General features: G+C 39.0%; 1 protein-coding gene and 1 long non-coding RNA gene across 2 annotated transcripts; one reads left to right on the plus strand and one right to left on the minus strand.

The window, feature by feature from the left end:
* Positions 1–337: 337 nt before the first annotated feature.
* Positions 338–1,117, plus strand: LOC147479394 (uncharacterized). The gene is made up of 2 exons (XR_015204221.1): positions 338–605; positions 800–1,117. It is a non-coding gene; the product is annotated as an uncharacterized LOC147479394 (long non-coding RNA).
* Positions 1,118–1,234: 117 nt separating this feature from the next.
* On the minus strand, positions 1,235–4,237 carry LOC147479395 (LEAF RUST 10 DISEASE-RESISTANCE LOCUS RECEPTOR-LIKE PROTEIN KINASE-like 2.1). Its single transcript, XM_086576775.1, has 3 exons — positions 3,287–4,237; positions 2,759–2,788; positions 1,235–2,614 (listed from the first exon to the last, which is right to left on the minus strand). The coding sequence occupies exons 1-3, from the start codon at positions 4,167–4,169 to the stop codon at positions 1,413–1,415; spliced, it is 2,115 nt and encodes a 704-aa protein (XP_086432901.1). The 5' UTR covers positions 4,170–4,237; the 3' UTR covers positions 1,235–1,412.
* Positions 4,238–13,942: the final 9,705 nt, after the last annotated feature.

Below are 13,942 nucleotides of genomic sequence, written 5' to 3' on the forward strand. Positions count from 1 at the left end.
GATGGATAATGGCAGGTGAATTCCTTTTAATCTTGATACCATGAATGTCACCATTGGCCTTAATCTTAGCAATCATCCTTGACAAAGCTTCATAAACAAATAATAAAAAGGTAGGGTGATAGGGGTCACTTTGTCTCAGCCCCCTATCAGGACCGGGGTAAAGCTTTCAATAGGAGTACCATTTAAGAGAACTCTAAAGGAGATTGTGGTTAAGCATTGTAAAATGAGATTTTTCCATTTTTCACTAAACCCCGGTCAAGAAAAATCCACTCTATCATCATAGGCCTTAGTTCCGAATTTTGGTTTTGGAGAATACAACGTAAAATGTAACGTTCTTTGATTTGGTTTCAATTCACATACACCGTCCAATTTCTCTAACACCCTGCTTACTTGGACAGTTAGTTTTTTCCCCCAAATCTAAAATACATTTGAAATTGCAAACACACCAGTCAGCACATAGCATTAAAATTTATTAAAAAAAAAAAAAAAAAAAATCATTCTCGAAAATGAAATATCGTAATTCATGAAAAAACCAGTGAAAAAATCGATTTGTGGATTGTGGAGGGTATGCAAGATTTGTAAGGTCTCATTCCCGGAAGTATTCAGTTAAGTCTTTCTTATGATTTTTTCACTGGTTTTTTTAAGTGGAGAAGAAGAATTTGAAAGTTGACTCTCTCTTTGCACGTATAATCACTTTATGTCTTCCTGAGTGTTGGTTTGGTTTTTTCGGTTTCACCAGAAGAATTTGGATCGAGTGTTTGGACCAGTAATAATTATTCTTGCAATATTCTTATTGCAGAGAACAGAAGCTCTGGAAAGATCTCTGAGAGAAAATGTTGAATGGCAAAGGTTTATCAAAAGAGGGGTGCACACGCTGAAGAAGCCACAATACCAGGTTATACATCATTTCAACAAAGCTGCCATTTCTAATGCGCTTCCTATTTAATGCGTATGTTTTTACACAGAGAATAAGATTTGAGATATCCTTGTAAGGCCGATTAACAGAAAAGTGCAATGATTTATTTTTCAAATATTTATGGACTTAGTTTGGATGCGGTATGATTTTAATTTTGTAATCAATCTATGCTGATTAAGTGGAAAAATGAAAGATTACTGACACTGAGTAGATCCCTTTCCTTTACTGTCTAATTCAATGATGATGATACCAGTATGCCACCTGATTTTGTTATTCAGGATTACTTCATAAAGTATTGCTATCATTGTAACTCAAATGTATCAGAATTGAAATAAGATTATCATTCGCCTCTTCATACCGGTTTGGATCCGTAGTCATTACTTTAAAAAACAAAAAAAATATAACTATAGTCCTAGTGTAATATACAATAACTTTCCTGGTTACTGGACATTGTAACACCCAACTTTAGGGTAATTTTCTACTAAGGAATGGATATTCAGTTGATTGAAGTGTCTTCCTGACCTCTTGGAGGCGAAGACAAGAACGGCTTTGGTGGAATTGACAAAACTTCAATACTTCCTTCTAACATTTCCAGCACTCTACTCATTGAAGGTCGGTCTGATGGGTTTGTCTGTATGCACCACAAGCCTACTAGAATCATTTTTCTTGTTATCTGTTTTTCTGCTTGAAAAAGAACCCCATGTAAACCTAGATCCTCATCCAGTTCAATGCGCTTGTATATCCAACTCGGAAAGTATATTTCACTAGTATGATCGACTGCTACATCAATATTCTTTCTTGCTCCCACCATTTCTAGAATCATCATTCCATAGCTGTAGACATCAGACTTGTGTGAGATGCCACCAAAGTTTCTACTGACCACTTCTGGGGCAATATACCCAATAGTACCTCTTCCGCCTAACATTGATATAATGCTCTCTTTTCTTGGACATAACTTAGCCAATCCAAAATCAGAGATTTTTGGACGGAATTCCTCGTCTAGAAGTATGTTATGTGGTTTAATATCGAAGTGCAAAATGCGTGTGTTACAACCACGATGCAAGTACTCTAGTCCCCGAGCAATGCCAACTGCAATTTGGTGTAGTGTTTCCCATCCAAGGTGTGAGTATGGTTCTGGTGGTTTCTCTACATAAATGTGCTTCTCCAGGGATCCGTTGGACATGTATTCGTAAACAAGAGCTCTTTTCGATCCTTCAAAGCAGTATCCAAGTAGATTCACAATATTGACATGGGAAGTCCTGCTAATGCTTGCAACCTCGTTAATGAATTCTTCTCCATTGCCTTTAGTTTCACATAAAACCTTCACTGCCACCAATCTTCCATCTTTTAGCTTTCCTTTGAACACACTGCCATAACCTCCTTGGCCTAATTTATTTTTGAAAGAACGAGTCATTATCTTTACTTCATTGTAACAGTATTGTTTTGGAGCCAGCGAACCATGATTCTTGAAAAATGCTTCAATATGTTTCGTTGCTGCGTTTTTCTTCTTCCAAGGGAGTATTAAATTCATTGCTTTCGTCCTCAAGACCATACGACATTCAAGGTCTGACTTTGAGGAAAGATCACGAGAGATGTCTCGCGAGATAAGAGCCGAAGACCTGGCAAGCTTGTTTCTTTTATGGCGTTTGTAGAGAATGAAGATAACACACGTTAAAAGGACCCCCCCAATTCCAGTAACTACACCGGAAAAATAATGATTGCTCAAAGTTTAGCTTTGCCTTCTAAATTTATTGCTTTAATCTATATAACATAAATGGAGATTAGGCTGTTCATACTGAGGTAATATTGGGAAATAAAAATGTGATGTGATGAATATAATACCTAGGAAAACTTTTGTTCTCTTTTTCGATCCTGCAACATAAAAGTTGGAGTTAGGGAGAGACAAAACTTAGAACTGGAAGTTATAAAGAAAACTACTCTTCTTTCGAAATATGAAAAACAATCACTAGCAAAGATAAGAAGTTTCAATAAAGTTACAATCTCAATTTGTTGTCTATGATCTATGCAAGGGGTCAAGTGGAACTACTTTTTCAAACCAGACAATACCAATTCAATGTAACAGGACTTAACAGAACACAACAGGACTGAGATCAAAGATGTCACATTTAAATACTTTATATACCACCTTTTGTCAAGTTGTCACATAAGAATTTTCCATCGGGGCTGCTTAGACACCGACCTCCTTTATCATGATGGCAGTTCCAACAATCATCGGAAACATACCAGCCAGGTTATGGTGAAATTGGCATTCCATAGTAAAACCAGACCATACAAATTCAATGTAACAGGACATAACAACACAGGACTGAGATGATGTACGTAAACACATTTAAATACTTCATATACCACCTTTTGTCTTGTCACATAAGAAAGTTCCATCGGGGCTGCTCAGACACCGACCTCCTTTATCATGGCAGTCCGAACAATCAGGGGTAAAGGGGCTCGCGCTGCTGCATCGCCTTTGATGTGGTCGATCAGGACAGAAGCACATGAACTTATGCAGCACATAATCAAAACCACAACGCCCACCGCTTTCTGAACAGTCTTCACACCTGCTTGCAGTCCATCTCAAATGAAATCCTTTGTTCAAAAACTCATCAATAAAATCTCTATACACCGTAGTACCCAAGCTTCCATTTCTAATGGTATCCACAGGTATGACCGCAGAATTATCACATTGCCCTGATTGGTTCACATACGTCAACATAGGGTCATTGCTCAACATGGCCAGCAGACGATGCCTGGGATTAGCGGTAGTAGTACAATCGAGTTCATAACGCAAATATTCTCTAGATTGCAATGCGGTGCAATTGAAGAAGAGCAAGAGATTATGAGTGGCAGGGACAACAGTGAAGACGGAGAGAGAAAGAGATAGGCTGTAAGTAAGAGAGGAGCAAATGTCATTTGACACTCCGGCCTTTGTCATTAAGAAAGATTGGTTTCCATAAAATATCTTGCGGATAATATATTCATCTCCTTCCATCGTGAGAATAGGTTCTCTGTCCTTGCAGGAGAGCTCGAAACCCGGGAAACCGCAGAATGAACTTTGATTGCCATTGATCCAAAATGGATAGCTTATATTCGGGCCTTTGCCACAGCTAGAAGGTAGGCAAGCTTCAAACTGCTCGTCCGCAGCTAGAGCTGTCTCTACTACTAACAAGAAGGTAATGGTCTTTATGTGTAAGAAAAAGAAGAAGAACTCTTTGAACGTGAACAAATGTTTTTGATCCATGACGGTAGTGTTTGAGAAAAAGATGAGATTCAAGGGAAGAAAGATAAATGTGATACATGGGCGTGCCCCGAGGATGGGTGATGGTTCCACCATAGTATGGTATGATCCCACTTCACGCATGGGTGACGGTTGCACTATGGTGTGATTCCACTTCACTTAAGTAGCTGTCCAAAGATCTGACTATAACTTTATAAGTAAGTAACCCATCAAATTCTAACCTCTAGATTTTTTCCGGATCGTTTGGCTGTGTGATTGGCAAGGCCTTTTCCGCTGTGTAATTGGTGAGAACTCCACAGTTAAACGTACTATAGTCCAAATATAGGTGCGGACAAAAAAATAGGAAATTACCATGAATTATGACTTCAAAGTCAATGTGAGTTGTCATTAGTGGACACTCCTTATATTTCGTTGTTTACTAGTATGGCCACAAAAATAAGTCTTGAAACTTCTTTGGTTGTATTTATCGATGGAAAAAAAAACTTATTCTTGGATTGATTGAAGACAGTATAAATTGAGCACGTTCCGCTATAATTATTAAAGATAGGCGTCCAATTACTGAAAACCGATCGGTGATAAGTGCAACAGTCCCGGAATTCATATATTTGATCGCAAGATCTTAAAGACCCGATGTGTAATTATAATCTCAATTTAGATTACACTTTTAATTAGCACCATGTACACGCTCTGGACTAGTCACTTACATAATTGGAATAAAAAATCTGTTGATGGATAGAGTACCTATTTTTACAAAATGCCCCTGTAACTCTGTAACTAAAGAGTTGTATGCGGACCGTGGGAGTGATCAATTGATTAGCTGAGATCTGAGAAGAGAAAATAGGTTAAGGGGACCTACACTTATCTGCGAAACACGAAGTGAATTGTATGACATGGCGAATGACGGCAGAGTATTGATCCTAATATATTAGAAAACCCACTCTTCAAACCAGACTGCATATATATGTCTATATCACATTATAAAGAGTAGGCCACTGCCAGAGTAATCTCCATTTGAATAAGATGCTTAAGAACTAGATCAACTCACTCCCCGCGCAGCATGAGACTTTTTTGATGATACTGAATTAAGTTTGACCTAAGCTACGACCATTTTTAACAAGTGAAAATGGGCTAATTATCCAAGACGCGTGGAAAGACTGAGGCGTGTGTGCCCCATTTAGTTGTAGATTTTATTAAACATAAATGGAATGGACTAGTGTGCATTTGGACTCCATTTGCATTACTTTGTCTTGGATGAAATTTCCTCCGGTCTCCATTGAGTAGCGGTGCTACAAGCATGCTAGTGACGTTTCTTTATAATAAGGAGTACAACCTAATATCAAGGAAAATAGTTGTACGTTGAATTTGTCCACCTGTTTTCTACTATTTCCATGACCTGAATATATCATATCGCTGACTGATATAGGTCGAGAGTATCGGGCGTTATTGATATTTCAGGCCTTGCATGCAGTGGCGAAGCCAGGAATTTATTCCAGGGTGAACCAATTAGCACTACAAATTTTCAGCACAATTCAATTAGTGTACACGTATTTTCTTTACTTTTTTTCTTTAGTTTAATATTTGTCAAATTTTCTTTTTAGTTTTTTTCTTATGCAAAAAAACAATTGTAATGTTAGTTTGGTTTGTCAATTTTCAAATTCAGAATCATATTAAAGTTTACGTAATAAAAATTTTTAATTTGAAAGAACAATCGTAACTCATACCTAATATACTTCTTAAAGAGTAAACAAAATCATTAATTGCATAGGTTAGTTCATCAAATTGTTTGTTTTGTTAATTGATACGGTGCATTTAAATATCTATACTCTTTTCCTCTTTTTTTTTTGCTCTCATTTTTTGTTGTTCTTTTGTCAAAATATAATGTCACATGGCCTATGATGGTTAGAGGAACATGCAAACATTCATATGACAAACTTACAATAGCACTAGTGTAAAGTGTACGTGAAAGTGTGAAACCCATGTGCACTTGTGTTTCAAATGCGTCCGGTTCAAGTCAAACAACTAATAAATTCCAAAATTACTTTTAAAACCTTAGCCTATCTAACTAGAGACACTTACTATTTTACTCTTTGTAGGCATAATTGACAATTCAAAGCATAATGCATGGGTATGCTGAAGCCTTAAGAAAAGTGAAAATTTACAGAATTACCAATACTAATTGCTTTTTCTACCAAAACTCGGGGAGGTGAGCATGCACTGGCCCCCGGCCCGCCTTAATCGCTTGCATGCATTGGCACCACTAGGCCACTTTACCACCGTTTAATGTGCCGCAAAACCATCCGCAACCCAGAGCCGCCTAGGTTCAACCTCCTCCCTCTCTTTGTTATACCATAAATCACAATTTATTGTCAAATGAAGTGAAAAATAAACCGAGCTTATGGGCTTAGATAGATATATGTAAACGACGTAAGCACATGAACTTCTGTTGGCGTTATCCCTCACATGAGGAGAAAAGGTGTTATGCTTGCGTGCATAAGCCAGAGCGCGACCCACGCTCAGAATAGGCTTGCCCAAGGCGCGACCCGAGCTCATGCCTTGGTTGACCACCAGCACTTCAACGCACCCCGCGCTCAGGTTGTTCTTGCTCGAGGCGCACCCCGCGCTCAAGCCTATTTTCAGAAAAATTCTATTTTTTTGTGGACCGCGAGTTTGCAATAAGAGTTAAAGTTTTTGGCAAAACCTAACACTCAAGAAGAGACACGAAAATACACAAGAACAAAGAGAGAAACCTAATCTTGAAAGCTATCCAGATTGAGAGACAACATTTACAGAGAGACAACCTTGTAAAGAGAGAGGAGTGATCTAGTAAGGTGAGAGACTGAAAGTAGAGATTGTAATCTTCTTTCCCACTTTATAAAAAAACTAGCTCTTGTGGAAGTAGGCATCATTGGCCGAACCACGGTATATCTTTGTGTTGTGGTTTGCTTTTACTGATTTACATTATTATATATTGTTAATAGTTGTTTAGCGAGTTGGGCATGTTAGTTTGGTTGTAGGGAATATTTAGATTGTTGATTGGAGTTAAATTGTTCAAATACAAGTTATCTGTGTAGTGGGAAATCGATTGGTATTGGTATAAAACACAACAAGTGGTATTAGAGCCTTGGTTAGATTAGCCTAGGGTGTTATCCAAATCTTGGTCGGAAGGTGTTTGACAAAATTTCTGAGAGAAAATTTGAGTTTAAATAACTTGTAGAAATAAACCATTCCATGAACACTCACATGACGAGTCTGAATAGGAAGAACTACACCATTTGGAAAGCCAAGATGGATGACTTGCTTTATTGCAAGGACTTGGCACAACCCATTGAGAATGGAGGAGAAATATCGAAAATGGTTGCTGCGGCTTAGTGGAGCAAGCTTGACAGAAAAGCAATTGGGTACATTCGACAGTGGATTGACAGCAGTGTCTTTCACCATGTATCCCAAGAGACTACAGCTTTTGGCTTGTGGAAGAAACTCAAAGACCTTTATAAGACGAAGTCGAGTGGAAACAAAGTGCTGGTCATTAAGAAGTTTGCTAACACGAAGTACCAAGAAGGTTCTTCAATGTCTGAGCATCTTAACGAATTACAGAATATCATCAATCAGATACATTTGATGAAGATTAATTTGGGAGACGAAGTTGAGGCTTTGTTTCTATTAGACTCTCTACCCGAAAGTTGGGAGACATTAGCAGTCTCTACACGGAGCAGTCAAGGATGGAATCGTTACCATTGAGATGACTACCACGTCTTTGTTGAATGAGGAGACTAGAAGGAGTTCAAAAGGCAGCTCCTCTCGCTTAGAGATCCTTGTCACAGAGAAATGGGGGAGAGGTGGATACAGAAAACCATCTCATTCTAGAGGTGATGACAGAAGTAAATCTAGGGGTGAAGCTAGAACTCCTAAGGCAGAGAGGCAATGCTACTATTGTGCCACAAAGGGCCACTTTAGATATGAGTGCAGAACACTGAATAAGGATGAGAAAAATAATTGTGTACATGAAGACATGGTGTAGAGGAACGGAAACACAGGCAGAGATACTACATACTAGTCGATAACCTAGTGGGAATTGTGTCAGATTGTGGTGAGTGTTGTCTTAGTACCTCATGTCAGGATACAGAGTGGGTGATAGATACATGAGCATCCTATCACGTCACATAATCAAGACGAGGGAATTTCTTCACTACCTACAGCCGTGGTGAATATGGTGAAGTGAAGATGGGGTAACAGTGGTGTCTCAAAGATTATAGGCATTGGAGATGTTCATGTAGAAACCAATGTCGGCTACACCTTGACAGTCAAGGATGTAAGACATGTCTCTGATATTCGGCTAAGCCTAATTTCGGCTGGGAAATTAGATGACGATGGCTTTGTAAACTCGTTTGGCAACGGGGTATGGAAACTAAGCAGAGGTTCCATTGTAGCAGCTAAAGGGAAGAAAACTTGCTCTCTTTACAAAACATAGGCTAGTTTGTGTAAAGCAGAAGTGAATGCGGCAAAAGAAGAAGCTTCCTCCAAACTGTGGCACAAGAGACTGTGTCATATGGGCAAAAAAGGGATGGAAGTTCTTGCTAAGCAAAAGGTCTTGCCAGACATCAAAGGTACACATTTAAATACATGTACTCACTGTTTGGTAGGAAAGCAACACAGGGTGTCTTTCCAAAGATTCCCATCTCACAGAAAGGACAATGTCCTTGAACTAGTGCACACAGACTTATGTGTTCCTATAAAAGTGAAGTCCCACGGGGGAGCTTCATACTTCGTGACCTTCATTGATGATGCGTCAAGAAAGATATGGGCCTATAGTCTAAAGACCAAGGATAAAGTATTTGGCACGTTTGAGAAATTCCACAGCATGGTGGAAAGATAAACTGGGAAGTTGTTGAAGTGTATTCGCTCAAATGATGGGGGTGAGTACATTAGGGCATTTGAAGAGTATTGCTAGAGTTATGGGATTCGTCATGAGCAGAACATTCCCAAGACACCGCAACAGAATGGAATAGCAGAGAGAATGAACCAAACCATTGTAGAGAGGATGCGATGCATGCTATCTCACTTTAAGCTACCTAGAACCTACTGAGTAGAAGCAATGCGTACAACTGTGCATGTGATCAACCTATCGCCGTCAAAGCCTCTGAATAGTGATTATCCAGAGAGAGTATGGTCAGGCAGAGATGTTGATTATGGATACTAGAGGGTATTTGGGTGTAGGGCATTTGTGCATATTCCGAAGGATGAGAGATCCAAGCTTGATGACAAAGCCAAGCAGTGCATTTTTCTGGGTTATGGAGATGAAAAGTTTGGTTACAAACTCTATGATCTGATTAACAAGAAGATAATCCGAAGTCGAGATGTTGTCTTCCTAGAATATCAAACCATAGCAGACTTTGAGGAGGGTGAGAAGCTATAGGCTTTCACCAATGATCTTGTTGATTCAAAACCAGAAGTTCCTACTATGGAACGTGCAGAAGGTATTGAGAATGCAGAGAACCATGGGCTTGAAGCGAATGATGAGAATCCTATTGCTCATGATGGGATAGAACATATTGGTATAGAAGATGCAGATGAGATGCATGAACCACCACTAGAGCAAGCAGAAGTGCATCCTCCTGAGGCACCAGCAGATGGGGCAAGGAGGTCAAACAGAGAGAGACTAGCTTCAATCAGGTATCCACCACATTCGTACGTGCTACTATAGGATGGTGGAGAACCTATGTACTATCAAGAGGCACTTGAAGGTATAGACAAAGAAAAGTGGTTGAAGGCCATGCATGACGAGATGGATTCTTTGCATAAGAATCACACTTATGAGTTAGTTGAGAAACCGCAAGGACGAAAAATTCTCAAGAATAAGTGGATATACAAAGTCAAGCATGAGGAAAACAATCCTCACCCAAGGCATAAAACTCGCCTTGTTGTGAAGGGATTCCGTTAAAGAAAAGGGATTGACTTTGATGAGATTTTCTCTCATGTAGTGAAGATGACTTCTATCCGAGTGGTATTGGGTATGACTACAAGTATGAACCTAGAGGTTGAGCAGCTAGATGTTAAGACAACCTTTCTTTATGGAGACCTTGAAGAAGATGTCTACATGGACCAGCCAGAGGGGTTTGAGGTCAAAGGCAAGGAGCACCTAGTATGCAAGCTGATAAAGAGCTTGTATGGGTTGAAGCAGGCACCGAGACAGTGGTACATAAAGTTTGATTCCTTTATGGCGAAGCAAGGATACAAGAAGTCTGCCTCCGATCATTGTGTGTTTGTTCAGAGATTTCCATATGGGGATTTCATAATGCTATTGTTGTATGTGGATGATATGTTGATAGTTGGCCCAAACATCAACAAGATATCCAAACTAAAGAAAGACTTGAGTAAGTCCTTTGAGATGAAGAATTTGGGTCAAGCAAGGCAGATACTTGGGATGCGGATCACTATAGACAGAAAGAGTGGGAAGTTGTGGCTTTCTCAAGAAAGCTACATTGAGAAGGTGTTGAAAAGATTCAACATGGATCAAGCAAAGCCAGTTAGTTGTCCACTTGGTGGCCAGTTCTGCATTATTAAAGAGATGTGTCCAAAGGGAGAGCATGAGCAGAGTCAGATGGAAAAGATTCATTATGCATCTGTAGTGGGCAGCTTGATGTATGCAATAGTGTGTACAAGACTGGATATTGCGTTCACCGTTGGTGTTGTATGCCGATTTCTGTCAAATCTGAGGAAAGAGCATTGAGAAGGTGTTAAGTGGATATTGAGATATCTCAAAGGCACTTCAAAATCGTGTTTGTGTTTTAGTGGAAGTAAGCCCTTACTTGAAGGCTACACTGATGTAGACATGGCAGGTGATGTTGACCCGATGAAGTCCACCTCCGGTTATCTTGTTACTTTTGCAGGGGAAGCAGTTTCTTGGCAATCAAAGTTGTAAAAGTGTGTTACCCACTCCACTACAGAAGCTAAGTATATTGCAGTCACTGAGTGTTGCAAAGAGATGTTATGGATGAAGAGGTTCTTCGACGAACTAGAGCTAAAGTAGAAACAGTTTATAGTTTTATGTGACAGTCAGAGCGCCATCCATTTGAGCAAGAATCCAAGTTTTCATTCTAGATCTAAGCACATACATGTGCGATATCATTGGATTAGAGAAGTACTCGAAGACAAGCATTTGTGTATCGAGAAGATCCATACCGACAAGAACGGGTCGGATATGATGACCAAAGTCTTACCAAAAGGTAAGTTTGATGTTTGTTGTGCTACCATTGGAATAGTAGCATACTCCTATTGATTTAGAAATTGCATGGAGGTATCCCCCCTCTCTGTTCGGGAGGGGGAGATTGTTGGCGTTATCCCTCACATGAGGAGAAAAGGTGTTATGCTTGCATGTATAAGCAAGAGCGCGACCCACGCTCAGAATAGGCTTGCCCAAGGCGCGACCCGCGCTCATGCCTTGGTCGACCACCAACACTTCAACGCACCCCGTGCTCAGCTTGTTCTTGCTTGAGGCGCACCCCACGCTCAAGCCTATTTTCAGAAGGATTCTATTTTTTTGTGAACCGCGAGTTTGCAATAAGAGTTAAAGTTTTTGGCAAAACCTAACACTCAAGAAGAGACACGAAAATACACAAGAACAAAGAGAGAAACCCAATCTTAAAAGCTATCAAGATTGAGATACAACCTTTACAGAGAGACAACCCTGTAAAGAGAGATGAGTGATCTAGTAAGGTAAGAGACTGAAAGGAGAGATTGTAATCTTCCTTCCCACTTTATAAAGGATTAGCTCTTGCGAAAGTAGGCATCATTGGCCGAACCACGGTATATCTTTGTGTTGTAGTATGCGTTTAATTCTGCTTTACATTATTATCTGTTGTTAATAGTTGTTTAGCGAGTTGGGCATGTTAGCATAGGTTGTAGTTGATATTTAGAATTTGTCTGGAGTTAAATTGTATTCAAATACGAGTTATCTATGTAGTGGGGAAATCGATTGGTATTAGTATAAACCCCAACAACTTCTACATCCCATAATCAAAACCACAACTACAATCGTTTTCACAAGACTCATCACAATTATCGCATTCCATCTCAAAAGGAATCCGGCTGTTCAAGAAGTCTAGAACATGCAATGTCTTTAGACATTGTAGTGTCCAAGCTTCCAATTCCACTTTTATCAACATAAAATCACAGAAGTCTCAAAGTGCCCTGATTTTTTCACGTACCACCTTCAACATATTGAGTTATTAGTAACAAGCAACTAGGTCAACACACCTAAAACTTGCATGGGTATCGGTCTTTGCTTTGCCCTCCTTCAACATTGTTGCCCCTAGATGGATTAAAACAGTATGTTAACCAAATCAAATGTTAAAAAGTAGTCAGGCCAACACTAGGCCCCCCGACGGATTTCATGGCTCCGCCATCGCTAACAAGGCCAACACACTAAAACTTGCATCGGTATCGGTGTGTAGTGCTCATCTCTACTTGTAAGCAAAGCTTTGGTACACTTAAAGAACAGGGAGCTAAGATATAAATACTGCCAGAGACAAACATGAATGGAGATTGGAGAGTATGAAAAGTTTAGTTGTCCATAAGTGAGAGGGGAAAATATGTCATTTATTTGAAAGTCCGGATTCAGTGACCGGAATAGATTTAATTTCGTGCAACATGTCACGGAATATATAAATATACAAATTTATAAACCTACTAAACCTCTATATATTTCGGAATTGAAGTTGTCTTGTTCTTGATTGTTCTCTTCTATTGGTTGAGTTGAAATTTTGTCTTAGTACTATAGAAAATTGGACGCGTCACGGTCAAATGTAGCTCTCAATGATTTTTTTTTTTTTTATTGGCAAGCCTGTTTTAAATGAGATCAGTAACTCTTTGATGCTGGCAGAGTTCAAGCCCCAGATCTCTGATATCATCACCCAAAGGTTTTACCGACTTTGCTAGTCAGCACCTACATGTCCTTTGATGATTGTCACGAGGCTATCTTACGTGAAGAGTAACCTTGATCGGGAATGATTACCAATGCTAAGCCAATAGTAATTCTTGGAGAAAAAATTACACAATTCAAAGAATACAAAATGATAACCATGCAATGGGTTTAATCTCCCTGATACTTAAATGGTTGCACAAAAAAACCCCCCGAAATGAACAAATGCATAAAACCTCCCTATTATTTAAAACATAAAATTAAAGCCGAAACAGACTAAAATACCCCCGTGAACTCAACTTACGTACTTTCTCTTTTTTACATACTTTGCAAAAAGAAAATAAAATTAAACACCCCTAAAAACTCATCAGATTATATCATAAGTCTTATTTTCTTCTTAAAAACGCTATGAAAAAATTAAATTCGGCATGCTAATCGTCATTGCAAGACGAAAAAACTAAAGAAGGTTGTAGATGAAGTTTTTGACGACAATTTCGATGATCCCAAACAAGTTGAAGAAGATCAACAAAGGGGAAAAAAACTAATCTTGTAGTCCAACTAAAAAAGAGAAGTTGAAGAGGTGCTTTATTTCATTTGTAAAATCTTTAGTAAAATTGTTGTGTGTTGGTTGGTCATGACTTGGTTGCAATCAAGGCTTTTTTTTTTTTTTTTTTTTTATGTGGGAATGATGTAATAACTGAGTTAGTTGATTTCCGGACGATATTAAAATGACTATTTTAGTGTCTTGTGCGGGGTGTATTTCATTTAAATCTTTGTTTTATAGTTATCTGGTGCAATCTGTTGGTGTCTTGGTAAGTCGGTGATGCTGTAATCTGTTGGTACCTATGTAAAACTATAT

The sequence above is a fragment of the Coptis chinensis genome, chromosome 8 (genome assembly GCF_015680905.1).
Source record: "Coptis chinensis isolate HL-2020 chromosome 8, ASM1568090v1, whole genome shotgun sequence".
Taxonomy (NCBI): Eukaryota; Viridiplantae; Streptophyta; class Magnoliopsida; order Ranunculales; family Ranunculaceae; genus Coptis; species Coptis chinensis.